Below are 16698 nucleotides of genomic sequence, written 5' to 3'. Positions count from 1 at the left end.
GATCTTAAAAATATTCATGACTCAAATCAAGGGAAAAAGTCATTCTTTAATGGATGATAAAAAAGTCAGAGTTATCCACGTCTCTTCTTAAATATTAATTATGGATAACAAGAATCCTAACCGAATGACATAAACTTCAACTTCTACAACAGATCGTTATATCACACCTCTGGTTTTATCATGCCGACATGGAAGCAGACCAAAATACAAAGTAAAGCTCTAACTATATCCAGTTCCAATTAATTTGTAAGTCTTATTGATTTAGGTAGGTCTAATAAAACAATTAATAATGTATAAACATGAGTATAATATCTTATTCAGTAACAAATTTTAGAAGAGAAATAAAAACTATAACTAAATGGAAACAATACAAATTCCAACCATGAAATATACTCTTTGATTTCATCTAGACATTTTAATAATGTGTTAACGTTTCTATCCATGATGATTTAAAATTAATAAACGTTATGTGCTCAGCAACTTTAAAATGTAAAGTTAACAGCAGGAAAAATATAGCGTATATTGTGAGAGTCGATGAAAAGTACAAATGTATGAAATAGTAAGGCTACAATATTTCCCTTATTTTTTGGGAAGTGCAATATCTCATAAGCAATTGATTTGTACAGAATTTAGTTTTCTGTCAATTCTAGAAAAGATTTTAAAGAGGTTCTACAAATATCAACAATATTGGCTGGTCAAATACAGTACTACGTGTTCTTTGATTAAGCGTGTGCCCAAAATAGGCTAAATTTGTATCATTAACATGTTTTAAACAGGCAACATAACAAAGCTTCTTATCATACAGTGTTCACATATGATGGAACTATGACTTTGAATGAGGATATCTTACTTTAATGGCAATGACATCAATAAAATGTTTCATTAACATTGTTAGAAATGCTTTAGTGTTTAGTTCCTTTAGCTTTGTTAACCATTAAACATGAAAAAGTTAGTAAATTATATCAATTTGTTTTCATTTTACCATTTTAGCCATAAACTTTAATAATGACTTGTGACTATTTGATTTTCTAAGGAATTTTATATCTTTATCTTAGCCGAAATATTTTTAACGCTCCTGCAGTAATTATTTTACAGCTGTTAGAAACTGCTGGGATGAACAAACATTGGATTACATCTGCTAAAATTTCTCACGGTTCAGAGGGTATTTTTTTTTTTAATTTTACTTCAACGCGTTGTTTTCTAAAAGGCGATTGATTTATCCTGTATTTCATTAATTTTACTTTAAAATTAAATAAATTGTTGGTAAAACATTAAATACATTATTGAAATGCTGAAGAAATATGGCAAAGATAACTCCCTAGTTTAAGACAAAGCCAGCTTTGTCAGTTGCAAGTAATTATTCAGCGTACGGACCATAATAGACTAATTAAATCTCAACATTTTAAATAACCTCTTTTTTATTTGACTAATCATTATTTTATGGATTGGCAACAAGTTAATCTATCTCGATTTATGAGCATCAATGGTCAAAAAAATATACAAACCGATAAAATACTACAGTGGATGAAAAATAGAATTTTATTTTACACTTAAAACTATTGATGAGTGATCGATCGAATGATTATTTATTTGAAACAAGACACAAAGGTGAAGCAATGATACAATATATACATCTTACGAGTTTAGAACATTCAACATTTGTCTTTTGTTAGGGTTTGCTAACGAGTGAGGTGTAGCTATAATACAGCTAATGGAGCGAACCACTTTTAAATCGTATTGAGAAAAATTAAAAGTGAAAATATCACTTCCATAGGCATTGCGGGTGGAAAAGTAGCATAACGTGAATATACTCTACAATGGCAGAAAAGCCTAACTTTGTACTAGGATTTAATAGTAAATTATAAAATTTTAAGCGTATTTCTATGCTAAAATCTCAAACGGAACTAGATTAACGGTAAGTGTATGAATCTTTACGGCGTTGGGACTACTCGGGATTTTTACTTTTAAAAGTGCTTCGTTATTACAAATTCAATTTTACGAATATAAACATTTATAAACAGCAGAATAAAATCTACAAAGCTCGATTTCAACAACAGTGCATGTAATTAAACAACAGTTTGAATCATTTTCATTAACCCACAACTTAAATTGTAAATCACTTGCACATTATAACATACATTTATCAACAAATAAGTTCACTTGTGTTAAAACTCAGTAATAACAAATCTAATTCGACCAACAAATTAACTCACAAACATATACACTTTCAAGAGGTGATATTTCTTAAATACTTACCGGTAGTGTAATTAAATTAGTATTTTTTTTAGATTTTAGAAAAGTTAGCACCTTACAGCATCTACTTAAACTTAATATAACCTAATGTTTGATCCACAATTACTAATGAATAATTAAAGCCTAAAACTCCGAGGTATAAAAAATCTTGTTCTTATAATCTCATTTGTTCTTCAAAATGTTTCCGTATAACTTACAAAACTGAACCTGGAATCTATTATAATTAGTGGCACATTTAAGTTGAAAAGGAGCTTAGTAACTAAAGCACCTCCTCAATAAATAAGCAATGCTTACATTGATCTGAATTTCAGTATTATAGATTTTCTCTCAACAGTATTTAAAAAATTATGTAAAGAAAATCTTTTGGTGATCCCCATACACTATCTTAAACCTACACTAACACCTGGTTTACACTAACCTCTGTCTTTATCACGTGTGGGTCTTATCTAATATGCCTCTTTTAAAATTACCAACTAATTTCTTTATAATTTTGATACTCATAGCATTACTTTGAGTGTGTGAGAGAGTCCTGTAATCGCTCTTGGACAATAATTCGTCACATAGCATGTTGATTAGAATACTAATGTTAAAGTAATAACTTGTAATAGTTTCGAATTTGAAATTTTTTTTTACATTACTAGAGCGTGAAAATTGACTTTTATTTACTTAGAATTAGCGTTGTTATACATATCTGAGTGTAAAGGCTGGGAAGAAACGTGTTAAATAAATTTCTCTCTCCAAAGAAAATATAATTATGGATGTGCCACTAATCATACATGTAGACATTCGAGAATAATACTCAAAAAACTCCAATAAACTCAAAACTAAAATTTATGGAAATTCAATCACAAAATAAAAACTCAAAACATGCTCAATTTATTTTATTTACGCTCACCATAAACTTGAAAGTTAAACAAAATCCCAAAACCTGAGGAAATAGAAATGTTGATTGTTGGTGAAGGCAATATGTCTAAGGTACCTTAGGCCTTAAAACAAATAACAATTACAACCTTAAGCGTGTATGAGGACGAGCGAAATTTGACGGTTTGTGTCTCACATAAGATACATCAGAACACTTCGAATCGAGTGAATTTCAATGGTGATCCTAAACAGGTCGGACCGATTCTGATAAAAAATTGTGCAATATCGAATGTAAAAAATGTAAAACAATCTGTACATTGTGTGTTTTGCAAAACGATTTACAAAAGGAATGTTCGTTTCGAAAATGGTGTTCTAGTATCTATTTGACAGCTTCTCGAGGTGGATGAGTAGATTCACAAGGCACTGTCCCACAAACGTCACCTTCGCCCGAACTCACACTCACAAAGCGCTTTCTTGGAAAGTCCGTTAACAATCGTAACAACTCTACACTTTACACTTGTGTCTATGGTTTGACTGTTTCTGTAGTGCTCTCGCTTCCCTTTGCGTCATCCTTTCCTAACGTCGAGGGTGGGAGGGGGGGGGGACAGCACATAGGCTGTATATGTTAGTAAAAAAATATAAGCCTTGTCTTGCCATTAAATTATCACAGATATTTTAGTGTGATATTTTTTAAACTGGTAATTTTGCATTCAGGTACCGGTAGATGATTAAGTTAATGATTCAATTCAATTGAAAGTTAAATGGTTAAAATAGTTAAATATTTTTGATCGTGCTTGAAAATGTGAACTGCCTTGATGTGCACATGCAATCTTAATATGTACCAATTAATTCAGTGTTTTAGTTGGGCTGTGGTTCAAAATATATGCAGTATATGTAACGACAATTTTAGAGACCTTGGTTCCAAAAACTATTTAAACTAATTAAAAGGTTCACAGCCTGTGATCAAATAACAGGCAACCAAATAATCATGATCTGAGCCTAAAAGCAAAAATCAATAGATAAATAATTAATAATTATTATTAAGTAATAATATAAATAATTAAATAATTTAGTCTTTAAATTTGTGATTTGGTTAGGTTACTTTTAAGGCTCTTGCAAAACTACATAACCTTAAGGAGAAATTTTAAAGACGATACAAAAGTTGACAGGGAGGGGGAGGGATGACGCGGAATGGTGGGACCGTGGCGACGGGTCGTCTAGATGTAAGAGTACGGTCCGTCAGTGAGAGCACTACACAGCAACAGTCAGGAGTTCTCCTCCTTGCCTCGGTTACTGGCTGGCTTGTACTCAAGGCCGGGGTCAAACTGCATAAGCACAAATACCTGCGCAAACAAAACTTACGATTATAAAACAGAATATAATTACAGCTTTTGGTCATGCATTGGTTGCGCCAAAGGGTTCCTTAATTGCGCCAAGCGCTCAAAGGGTCCCAAAAAACAATTCAGGAATACCCGACTACCTGACTCAGATCATTGACCGAGTTTTGAGAATATATTGATGTTTGGTTCAAATTTACAGCAATGTCTCGATTCTCATTAGCAACTGAAAAGTGAATTAGTTGTGTCTTTGACACATTCATAGATAGACCATTTGCTGTGAACCAGTCCCCGAGGAGTTGAAACTCATTAGTAATTAAGTCTTGTTTAAAATCCAATGTTTTTTGTTCGGTGCAGATTAAAGCAGTATCATCAGCATATTGAAAAGGTCACACAGCACACATATTGTGCGCTGCGACCCGTCCAAGGCCTCCGCAATGCAGTTAATCATCCTGGTAATAGCCTTTTTCAGTACTGGATTTTGAGGGGAAACCAAACTGAGATGGATTTAGTAAATTATTTTTTTCTAAATAATCTGAAAGTTGATTTTTCACAATTTTTTCAAAAACTTTGGAAAAACAAGGCAAAAGAGCAACTGGTTGTTAGTCAGAAGGATTGTTGACATCACCCTTTTTAAAAAGAGGTTTTATCTCTGCATATTTGAGTTTTTCTGGGAATATTCCTTCCTTGAGGGACTGATTCACTAGTATGCATAGAGGTTGTTCAATAAGTTTAAAAACTCTACTAATAACAAAGAGGGGAATTTCATCCCAACCTGAAGATTTAGTATTGCTAAGACTGGTGAAAGCTTTTCTTAGGTCCTGAAAAAATCTGTAGTCCTGAATCTACCTGAATTTGTAGTCATGGACTACAAAATGTTTACGATGTTTCTCATGAAACATATGTTTCTTATTGTGTTTTGTAATATTAGTACTTGAGATTTGAGATTTAGGATTTGGATTCGAGGATTAAGATTCCTGGATTTTACCAGCAACAAATGAAAACCAAAAACCAAAATTGGGTTCTAAATTGTCTATTTAGAATGCAAAACCTGTATTTTCGCCAAATTAATATTGATCAATTTGATTGTCATTGTCGTATTTGATTTCACCAATTAAATTTTATCACAAACTTAGAATTTATAATATAAAATAGACCTGCAACTACAATTTTTATTGAAATGTATAATTAAATTTACAAGTTCAACAAGGCCAACATATAATTATTTTATTTTATTCTTTAGCTCTTTCAGAAACTAGGTTTCCATCTTCAGGCACTAGTACACTAATTGGCCTTGTTGAACTTGTAAATTTAATTATACATTTCATTATTAATTGCCAATATCTCCAATATAAGATAAAAATTTTTAAATTTTTTCATTAAGACTAGTGTTTTAGTCAAATCTACTTTTAAGAAATTCGTAGATGCAGTATATTGCAATCCAATTGATTTTTTTAAATGTGTTAGTTTAAGCAAAGTTTTTTCTCTAGTTTTTTTTTTTCTACAGCTTAAAGCTTAAAGCTCAATAAATCAATGAGTCTATTCATGAAAAAGCTTTGAAATAGGCCTATATATCACAAATTAGATTTTTACCCAATAATATTTTCTCCTTATTAACGTTGCAAAACAATTTAATTTAGTAATGAGAGAAGAAGTTTAGTAGTGTTTTCAGGAAATTACTTTAGTGTAAAAGTAATAATTAGTTTTAGATCATCATAAAAATTTAAATCTCTTGTTTAAGACAAAAGTACTATGTAGGAAAAAAAACAAGTAAAAAAACTACTACGCTTTTATTTTTTTACAAACTTGTAACCTATAATCTTTTTATAATCTTAAAGGTTGGAGTGTACATATTTTGTTGTACATATTTCTTCTTTAATTGATTTCTGAAATGGTTATGTACATTTAAATTATTGACAAAGCTGGTACTAATTATAATTGATTATTAGATAAGTTAATATTTGTAACAAATATTATTTTACTGCTAACAACACGTACTATTACCATGCTTTAGATCCAATGAGTTATTTACGTTGATTCATTAAACATACAGCAGTTATTTTACATAGACAAAATTTACTCAAACTTGTATCCGTTTTATTGTATCGCCCATTTAATTAATGTTTAATTAGGTTTTAATCGGTAAAAATTTGTCAAATGTATTAATTTTCTATAATTTGGTATTCAAAATAATGTCACTCCTACGTTTCGTGACAGAGCATAGAAAATCAACAAATAATTAATAATTTATGTTGTTATGCATATAAACTTTATGAGCATATAACGTTAATATTTTTAATGCCACATGCCTCTTAGCAAATGCATAACTACATCAGGCGCTAACCTATTTTCTCGACTACAAAACATAAAAATTGAATTACACTAACTACAAATGTCAAGTCAATCAATCATTTGCGTAGGAATAACATCAAATTTATCTTTTCCCAACAAACATTTCAATGATAGTAGTGTTCCATAACATACAAGGTCCTAGATTTGAAGGATTGCCTAAAAAGGAAGGAACACAGCTGGTACAAGAAACACCAACACGCAATATTTAGAATATTTCATATCAATTAAAGAATTTTCAACTAAGAAAGGTTATATATGGGGAGCAACTGTCTTCCGGTTCCCTGTAACTGAATGTGAAATATTTTAATAGTATTTTCTAGAGCACATTGTTTGTGGTGTTTATTCGTTTATTATGCCAGGATGGACTATTTTCCAATCTGGTAAGCCTGCTATCTTATCAACCCTTGAAACATTTCTATGTTAGTGAGTGAGGGATAAGTTTTAGTGTATTGGATTTTGTAGGTTAATGGTTAATATTAGAAATGAGAAAATTAGTTATCATAAGAAAAGAACAAAGATAACAGATTATTAGGGTTGTTAGTATTGCTGAATAACATGTCTTAAGGATTGTCCATAGACTACAATTTCTCATGCAGTGGATTTCAGTTATTTTCCTATTTTATATTTTACCAAAGTAATTTAAAAAGGTGGAAAAACATTACTATCAATAATAACTTATCAATAATACTATCAGTAATCTTTGTGATAATTTTATTTTACTTATTATTTTTTGTATAAATCCATTTTGTTGTTTTACAAATTGTATTATAAAGTTAGCCAATATAAGAGAGGCTGTAATAACAATGCTGATAATTTAATGCTGAAACTCACAATATGGTCTCAGTTTAATATGAAATTTGGAGGGTTATCGTCAATTTTTTTGTGACTAATCCAAGCACAAATGATTATTCTTAGATATTTCTTAGGTACATTAAGTTTTAGCAATAAACAAAAATATTTATTATGATAATTTATAATAGGCCTACTGGCAATATGAATCAAGGTTTATTAAAAAACAATGCAATTTATGGACAATCCTTTCCATGCTTAAAACCAATATGAAATATACTTGAGCAATATGGTTGCTTCAGTTTTGTGTCGAACGGCAGCAAAACAAAGGCCTGAAAAATTGAAATTTAATCTTAAATACTTAAGTGCCATAAATATAGGTACAAAATCATAAGCATATGGCAAATATCAACTACGGTAGGCCTACTAACTTTCTTCAAAAATAAGTGTGAGTACAAAATAATTATTTCAGCTTTAGCAATATAAATTTAAACAGTTTCAAGGTACTCACAGATCCTATAAAGTTAAGAATATTGTACCATTTGTGGTGAATCGATTGTTTATGAATTTTATAGTAATTAACATTCAGTTTGAGTATATTAATTAAATTTAATTTCCTAGAGGGTCTACATTATAAAAAAATATATATGACGTGTAAAAAAAACTAGCAGATTTTCGCTACAACTCTACATAGCTATAATTGATTTTGGGCTACAAGAAGCAAAATTCAGAACCTACAAAGATATACAAAAAGAAAAATAGAGGCTAGCAATGCTAAACTACTTAAAGCACCTCTTATAACATTACTTTTCCCTCTAAAACTGCAGCAGACCTGCATAGTTAGTGAATTTTAATGCATCCCAGAATAATGAATGGCGATTTAACTTGTTTTGGTAAAAAGAAAATAAGTTTGACATTGCAAGATTTTTCTTAGTTGAAAATTAACAAAAAACATAAGTTAATTCATAAAATCCAGTTTGAAAACATAGAAAGGTTTTTATCTGCACTTCTCAGTTGTCATGACTAGTGGATACAGTTAATCAATCATTTGTATATTTTTTGTTAGAGAGTTTTAAGCTTAGTAATTTTTAAACGACCCACACAGTTGTATGTTTCTATATTATGTAAAAAAATTATGAATGAATTTGAACTGTTATGGAAGTGATGTAATAAGATATATATACTTAGGCTATACTTTTTTGATAAAATTATATAAACAGTCACTTTTCCATACATTTTATGGTTGAGAAGATGAATGTAAAATTTTAAAAATGATGTGGTCATATACAAAATTTGAGTGTTTTAGACCTACTTTTGTAGCCTACAAAGCTTCATTTCAATTACCGGTAAATAAGTGTTTGAGATAAAAATCTAGTAGGGTTTTGTAATATATTTTGATTGATAGGTATTTTATAAAAAAGCTATTAGGTACTACTACAGCATTAGTAAAATAAAATGTTACAAAATATGTAAATAGAATAAGGTTATACAAAATACAACTGTTAGGAGCTTTATACAAAATCAAAACTGGCACTACGGTACTAAAAACAGAAAAACTATGCTACTGGGGAAACACAAAATGCAACTGTTTTCTACTGGTAAAAATTAAAAGGTGTATAAATTGTTAAAGGGCATATTCAAAAAGCGAAGGCAGAAACCATATTGCTAGAACCGAAAAAAATTTTACAATATTTAATTTTTATTTATTTATTTACTTAGTCTATTCTATAAGTTAAAATAAATGTGACAGAATAGAGTACAAATAACCTAATATGTCTCAGTGCTGTGACATGTAAAAAAAAAACAATCTTACAATTATTTGCACAAAATTATACCAGTAACTGTTTTAAATTCCCAAAACTTACTTATAGAATTTATAAAAATATAAAAGGCATGAAATATTACCTGATCTGTTGGTAATAGTGAAAAATCATCAGGTGGGTTTGTAATCACATATCGCTTTGATGAAGCATCACACGATGAACTTGTATCACGAAACCTTCAACAGAACAAATGAATCATTAAAATTATTCACAACCAATTGAATCTGCAGAGAGATATATAATCAATCGCCCTAGATTAAATAACTCCCTCACAGACAGACCATGCTTACGGACCAGCAGAAGAAAATTTTAAGGCATATTTTTTTAATATTGCTTGAGTTTATTGATCTGTTCTTTTTTATGTCATGTAATTTTATAACTTAAAAAATATTTTTATAGACTATTATTTTTCCTCTGCTAGTACCTACCAAAGATCTCACTTGCAACTGGAAATGTGTATAAGGGTAGTGTTAAGGAGGTATTGACTTTTTTTTAAGTCATGAGTAAGGAGATTGATGTAGTTAGTAAAAGAGTAAGGTGAGTTCTCAGGTATTGATATTTATTTAACAAGGAGTAAGGGTTAGTAGGTAGGTTTTATTCCTTAAAAAGACTTGATTTTCTCACTTAAATGTGTTTATTTTATACCCTCCACCTTAGATGAAAATGTTTTGCAATCCCTATTTATTCAAGTTCTTGAACGTGAAATACATTCTCAAGCAAACTTATTTTTGGCCATTTATGTGAAAATACTATTTTGCCAAGTGAACAAATAATTTGTTTATCAAGCACATGTATGAAACTGCCAATGTTGGAAGAGGCTAAACAAGATATGTTTGATGTATATCGACTAAAGATTATAAGCAGGCTGATCACTGACCTATACAGTCCGATGCATAGCATCCCATAAGTCTTGAGTGCCGCAACAAACAAGTCCCCGTACTTGCCAGCCTCACCGAACTGCGCCAGGGGTCCGTCGTACAGTGAGATCTGACCTACTCTGCAACGGTCTCGGTTCGACAAACTGTCTGACGTGCTGGAAAACAAACGTTAATATAATATTCATCCTCACAAGGGTTTGAACAATGAGTTTATATAACTTACACCTTTGCAGACCCAACATTGAAAAGAGAAACAATCTTTTCACAGGTTAGCAGCCTTTTATAATCTTGCTCATCCTTTGGCCTGTTCTTAAAGAAAGGGGTGGGACAGTCCGAAAGGTAAATAGAACTAGCAAGCTAACTGCACTGATAAACAATAGAAATCTAAATAACACATGAATCACAGTATAAAATGTGTCGTTTGAGCAATAACCAAATCAAATCCAGAACTGATCATAATAATTGTAACTATTGTGTATTAATTATTAATATCTTACAAGATACCAAAGATGGTATGATATATTGTTTGAAAATATGTAAAAAGACTTTTCTTCTAATCACTTTTGTTAAATTTATTAAGTTATGGAAACACTATATGGCCACACTGTATTACACGTTCATGTATTAAGCCCAGAGACTTGAAAAATGTCATTAAAATATTTTAGAATGCTGTAGCACTTGATGTAAATTGAGGTATACCTGTAACCGCCTCTCAGACCAGCTCCTTCTGCAAGAATCAGCTCCAGCTCAGGAGTCGCTCCTCCCGTGATGAGCGACCGAATCAGCGTCAGCGCATTTTGATTGAAATATGTCTGTAAACCAACAAGATTTTTAAGCAATTACCAACCTACTGGTAGGCAATTAGTAATACTAATCTTTAAAACAAGCCTTCATTTAAATGACTTTGTTACAATATTGAAGAACGTGTATTGAAATGTACAATTTAAAAATTAAAATGACTGTTATGATGACATTAAAATCAAGAGCAATAATTTATAAAAGTATTAACAGTTGAATTTATGTAGAATTATTTTAAATTAAAATTAAATTAAAGTAAAATTAAGTTATTAGCGATTATGTAAAATTATCTAGTCCAAACACTAACAGCAAGTTTTCATTACTTTATTACATTATGTGCAAACAAGGAAAACCCTAGTTTCTTTTTGTAACTTGAACCACTTGAACATACCAGAATCTGTAACTGGCAAAATTATCCTTAAAATAATTTATCATACAATGAACAAAAGTTTACCGTTGACATGAGCGAGTCGAGCACACTGACAGCAAAGGCTGTGCCGCAAGCGAAGGGTTGCGTCAGGTACAACTCGGTATCAGGGTCGTCGTCGTCGTCCTGATCCAGAAACTGAACATTGCTGTCGTTCACCAACTCTGCAACCCAAAACCATCATGTTGATATTGAAAATTTTGTTGCCCCACTACACAGTAACAAACTGGTTTATGTACTCTTTGTTAAGCGGAAAACCGTTGTTTACCGAAAGGGTTTGGTGATATCAATTGAATACAGTAAATACAATAAATTTACCACACTGTTGCATATAGGCAATGTTGTATGAGTTGTTACAATTCTATTTTGAGGTGGTGGCTAAAACCAGACCTTTAGTTGTCTAGTGTATAACCATAGGCATAGCAAGGAAAACCTCAATCAAGGCAAGGGGACAGGTTGAGCGTGAAAATTTAAATCTAGACGTGAACCCTGGAAGGATATCCCACATGTCTGAACTGAGTGAGAACTACCCGGAAACTTAGCCCTGTATAGCAAGTGGTACTTGAACCTGGCACATTATCCTGGCATACAGTGTGGAAAAGAACTTCACATTAATGCAAATTTATTTATTTTATACTAAGCTACAAGCATTTTAACAAAAAATAAATTGATTGACAACACTTCTTCACAGTCCTTAAATTATGTGTTTGTATTAATGATTAGAGGTAAGTGATGTCAATTGTGTGGGAAAAATAAAGAGTAATTTACTGTCACCTCTTAAGATTGTGCCATGCGCACAATCTTATATCACTTTTATATATATATATATATATATATATATACTCAGCGCGCGAGCAATAACTTACTGGCCGAAGCGTATCAGCTGCCAACAGCAATAGAGGTAAAAAAGACGAGCATATGACAAATCTGTCTCGTTCGCCTTTGCTTGGACTGGACATGGCCGAAAACTTTGCTGACAGCTCCAAATTAAACATAAGTATTAGTATCTAAGTAATTGCATTAATTATCAGCGAATCCAAATTCAAATCATGAAATAAATAGTTTAAGTTCAGTTAGGGGTTGCCGGGGAGAAACTAGGGGCATTAGGATGTAGGTTTTCCAATTTAAAATGTTGGTCTTCTCCTTTACAGAAGCTGACATCAGCTTATCAAAACAAAGTCTAAATTCACATGGTTCTAAATTGTTCAATAATTATGTGCTGTCAATTTGATTAATTCATTGATAAATTACCTTACTTCTATCAGTTTCCATTTTACACTGTTAGTTCATTAATTTGTAATCTTGTAAATGCAATTCTTACATATTCAGGTAGTGGGTTAGTTATAAGATTTACTTGTTACGAGTATAAATTACTAAAATCACAGCTCATCAAAAGCTGGCTTAAGGTGTTAACGGCAATGGGCACGATCAACCTCAGGGTAAAACCTTTCTTTTAAAATAGACAGTTAACCGTCCTTCCTAATTTCTCCACCTCATAGTTATTATTAGTTTATATTTCCATATCCCAATCCTCACGCATCTATATCATTCTTCCATTAACTTATTCCACAGACATGTTCAACCAATTCAATTAGTATCACCCAGTCACACAGATTCTCAACATAATTGTTACAAATTAGTAGCAGAGCGTGGTTACGATCCTTGGACCTCTGGGTTATGGGCCCAGCAGAGACGGATTTATACATATTTCGCCCCTAGGCACTATTCTTGGTGCCGCCCCCTTCATAGTATATTTCGTACCTAGGACCGAAAATGAGGTTTTGCCGGCTCAAGATAGTTTTTTAAGTTCAAGACGAAGTCAAGAGTTGCAAAACCCTTTCGGCCCGTGGTACGAACGCCATTTTTCACCACACTATACAAAATTGAGGGTCATAAGTTGTCATTTTCACGCAATAAATGCACAATATTATAACATAATATAACAGTTAACACAACTACAACTTAGAGGTTATGTGAAGAAATAATATAGAGGAACCAGCAAAAATACTAAAAATAGTTGCGAGGTAGCGGTGACATAAAATGCATATGGATATTGCTTGTATATTTTATTTACATTGATGTTTTAATTAAGTAAGCGAACAACTGGTTTTGTGACCCTAGGGCCGTAAAAACCAAATTGGCCTCCAATGACGATGACAGCAGTGACGTAGCCAGGATTTCAAAATAGGGGGGGGGGGGTCGACCGACCGGGGAGTCTGGGAGGTATTCCATAACCCCCAGGTAAAATGGGGGTCCGGGATGAGTTTTAAAAATATAGGCCCTAAAACGGTATTTTTTGGCTCTTTTGGCATTGAAAATAATCAACCCCAACGTCAATACAGTATAATTATAAAATTTTACATTTAATTTAACAAAAATATATTATATTTAAGACCGGAAGGGGGGGGTCCGGACATTCGTAAGCGGCGGCACCCACAAGCGCCGGCACTCGTAACCGGCGGCACTCATAACCGGCGGCACTCGTAAGCGGCGGCACACGTAAGCGGCGGCACCCACAAGCGCCGGCACTCTTAACCGGCGGCACTGGTAAGCGGCGGCACCCGTCAAGGGCCTGCCGCCCATGACGGGTGCCGCCCCTAGGCACTGGCCTAATGTGCCTAGTGGGAAATCCGTTCCTGGGGCCCAGCACGCTTCCATACCACTCTTCCATAATCTTATTCCACAGACATGTTCAACCAATTCAATTAGTATCACCCAGTCACACAGATTCTCTACATAATTGTTACAAGATTAATTGTTGTAACTTAATTTAATATGAAACTTCTAATAACCAAAATTTGCTGAAAATAACGAGAGAATTGCTCTTGTACATCACAAATAGACTTTTCCAAATGAACATGATTCCGGTGAACCAAAAAAGTACTTAACATCACCATGGATAAATTAATCAAACTAATGTCTTCCGTGTACTTTACAAATAGGTATGTTGACTTTATGAACACTTTACCGGTGATCATAGGAACATTGGCCCCGTACACAGATCCTCGCCTCTGTAGTACGATGGGGCCGCCACCAGGGGTGAAGTTCTCGTGTTCGTTACGAGCACTGACCACACCCGAGTCATCTGAAACATGGAAATCTGAGTTAAAGACTGTGGAAAGATGAAAAGTTCCAAACACTAACAATGCACTATACCAATTTCATGTTGATTCTAGTATAAATATTTTAGACATTAGTCAAAACTATAACCTATCACTCAAGATTGGGTAGATACTAGATAGTGGAAGGCTCTAATCTTGAGGAGGTTGTTGTTGGTAACATTTTTTGCAGAGTCAATTCCACTTGTATACACCTTTTCACATACATGTACTCCCATCCTATAACATTACTGGAAATATCATGCTAAATGGCATGCAAATTGCGACCTTGCAATTTATACTTTTTAAAGATAGGTATTTCGACTTAAGAGTTGGATTTTGACAAAGGTACTTAAGGTTAAAGAAGTAAATACAACACAGTGTTTTCTTTTACAAGCTACCCAATACGAGGCTACATACCTTGGCTTAGAACACCGATGGTATCGTCAAACGTCATTGCTTTGATGTTGAGAGATGCCAAGATGGCCTCTTTGTCAGCCAAGGTGGGGTCGTCGTTGCTAGGCACCTTTGCAGACAAGATGACGCACATATCACACAGGTTTACATTCACCGCTCGCAAGTCCGCTCTACTGAGAGGTGAACCCTGTCAAAATACAAAATTAAGTGGTTAAGTTTTCTCAAACATTATGTAAGATATCTTGTGCAAGGGGAGCCGAACATTTAAGAGTTAGCCTCACATTCAATTTGAAGCCGAGGACGGGAATAATTCAAGCAAGTGTTGGAATATTGGAAAATTACTTTTGGTACAAGTTATGAACAATACTTTTTATCACGACGAAAACATACTCATACATAAAAACGGATTTTAGTAAATTTAAATTATTATTTTCTAAAACTTTTTTTAATCATGTAAAAATACAGCATATAGGTTCAAGAAAACCTTCCTGACAATATTCAAATTCTAGTTTATTTTTGAAGGAAAGGCTCTAGGCCAGGATTTTAAATTGTAGAAAAAGGAGGATAGCAGCTAGCTTACCTTGAAAGTGTGGGTATAGGCCATAGAACAAGTAGAAAAACACTATGCACACAATATTTCGTCCCCTAAGGGACTTTGTCAAGCTGCTGTGTTGTTGCTGCTGTCATGGCTGTTCAGCAGCCATTTTGTAACTCTTTCTCTACACTTGACAAAGTCCCTTATGGGACGAAAAATTGTGTGCAGAGTGTTTTTCTACTTGTTCTATGGCCTACCCATATCTAAAATCATTACCGTACAATTAGCAGAGACAATATTCTCTCAAAGGAGAAGATTTTGTGAAAAACCCAATAACACTGTTCATTGGTGGAATTAGATAAATCATGTCTATGATCGCTAGGTTTCACTCACATTAAGCACTGATATCTTGGGTAGATTCTGCAGCATCTTCCACTCCCGACGGATGTAGTCAACAGCTCCGACGATGACTACATGCTTCAGCTCGTGATAATGGAAGTTGCTAGCTCGCAACGGCATCACAAGATTTCTAAGACCTGTTGAAAAATTCTTGTTGAAAAGTGTTGTTGTTGTTGTGCTGATACTAGTTGGAGAAGTAGAATTTCACATTAAAAAAGACCACACATGCAAGATAACATAAATTCCTGATAGTGTATTTTATGCAAGGAACACGGCTCTTGTATTCATGAATTTATTCATTGTACAGTATTTAAGATGATTACTCTCATAAAATATTCCAATCAAATTTGAATTATGTGAGCAAACATACATGTTGACAACAATAAGTTTACAAACCAGTCTGATCAGAAAGTTATGGGAAAGAGGGTTTCCAAGGTAGGGGGATGTGGCACACTATACTTTCCAAAATTCAAAAGGGTTTATTATTTACTAATTGCATTATTATTTTTTTGGCTAGTGGTTGAGATATTGAAAGTGATGATTCCAGCAAGTCTTCACTTCTTTCTTTTATCCTTATAGAAACTATTGTAAGATCTATACTTCTTTACAGCAAAATTCTAGCAATAACTTTACAATATTCTTCCTTACCTATAAGGGGTGAATCTGGATCGGCAAACAGGCAAACCACAACATGGCCATTCAAAACTGTCATCGCCGCCTGGTTACGGTCC

The 16698-nt window shown here is 33.0% G+C and overlaps 1 protein-coding gene across 9 annotated transcripts in view; it reads right to left on the bottom strand.

Annotated features, from left to right (window-relative positions):
- Window positions 1–287: 287 nt before the first annotated feature.
- The window catches only part of LOC128990621 (calcium-activated potassium channel slowpoke-like), a 145416-nt gene continuing 129005 nt past the window's right edge, over window positions 288–16698 (bottom strand). For 8 of the 9 annotated variants that reach the window (XM_054413164.1, XM_054413121.1, XM_054413129.1 and 5 more), the window contains 9 exons: window positions 16616–16697; window positions 15962–16104; window positions 15037–15220; window positions 14487–14603; window positions 11546–11682; window positions 10993–11105; window positions 10293–10448; window positions 9498–9591; window positions 288–4457 (listed from right to left, as the gene is read on the bottom strand). In XM_054413164.1, the coding sequence (XP_054269139.1) occupies window positions 4380–4457; window positions 9498–9591; window positions 10293–10448; window positions 10993–11105; window positions 11546–11682; window positions 14487–14603; window positions 15037–15220; window positions 15962–16104; window positions 16616–16697 (1104 nt within the window). In that variant the 3' untranslated portion in view covers window positions 288–4379. Of the gene's footprint in view, window positions 4458–7872; window positions 7925–9497; window positions 9592–10292; window positions 10449–10992; window positions 11106–11545; window positions 11683–14486; window positions 14604–15036; window positions 15221–15961; window positions 16105–16615; window position 16698 lie in introns of all 9 variants that reach the window. The other variant, XM_054413105.1, reaches the window with a different exon arrangement.

This window comes from Macrosteles quadrilineatus, unplaced genomic scaffold (genome assembly GCF_028750875.1).
Source record: "Macrosteles quadrilineatus isolate MER2022 unplaced genomic scaffold, UCM_ALF_1.0 Scaffold_1__1_contigs__length_201487025, whole genome shotgun sequence".
NCBI classification, from domain to species: domain Eukaryota; kingdom Metazoa; phylum Arthropoda; class Insecta; order Hemiptera; family Cicadellidae; genus Macrosteles; species Macrosteles quadrilineatus.
The sequence above is the reverse complement of the archived record's forward strand: the minus strand, read 5'-3'. Positions and strand labels throughout refer to the sequence as shown.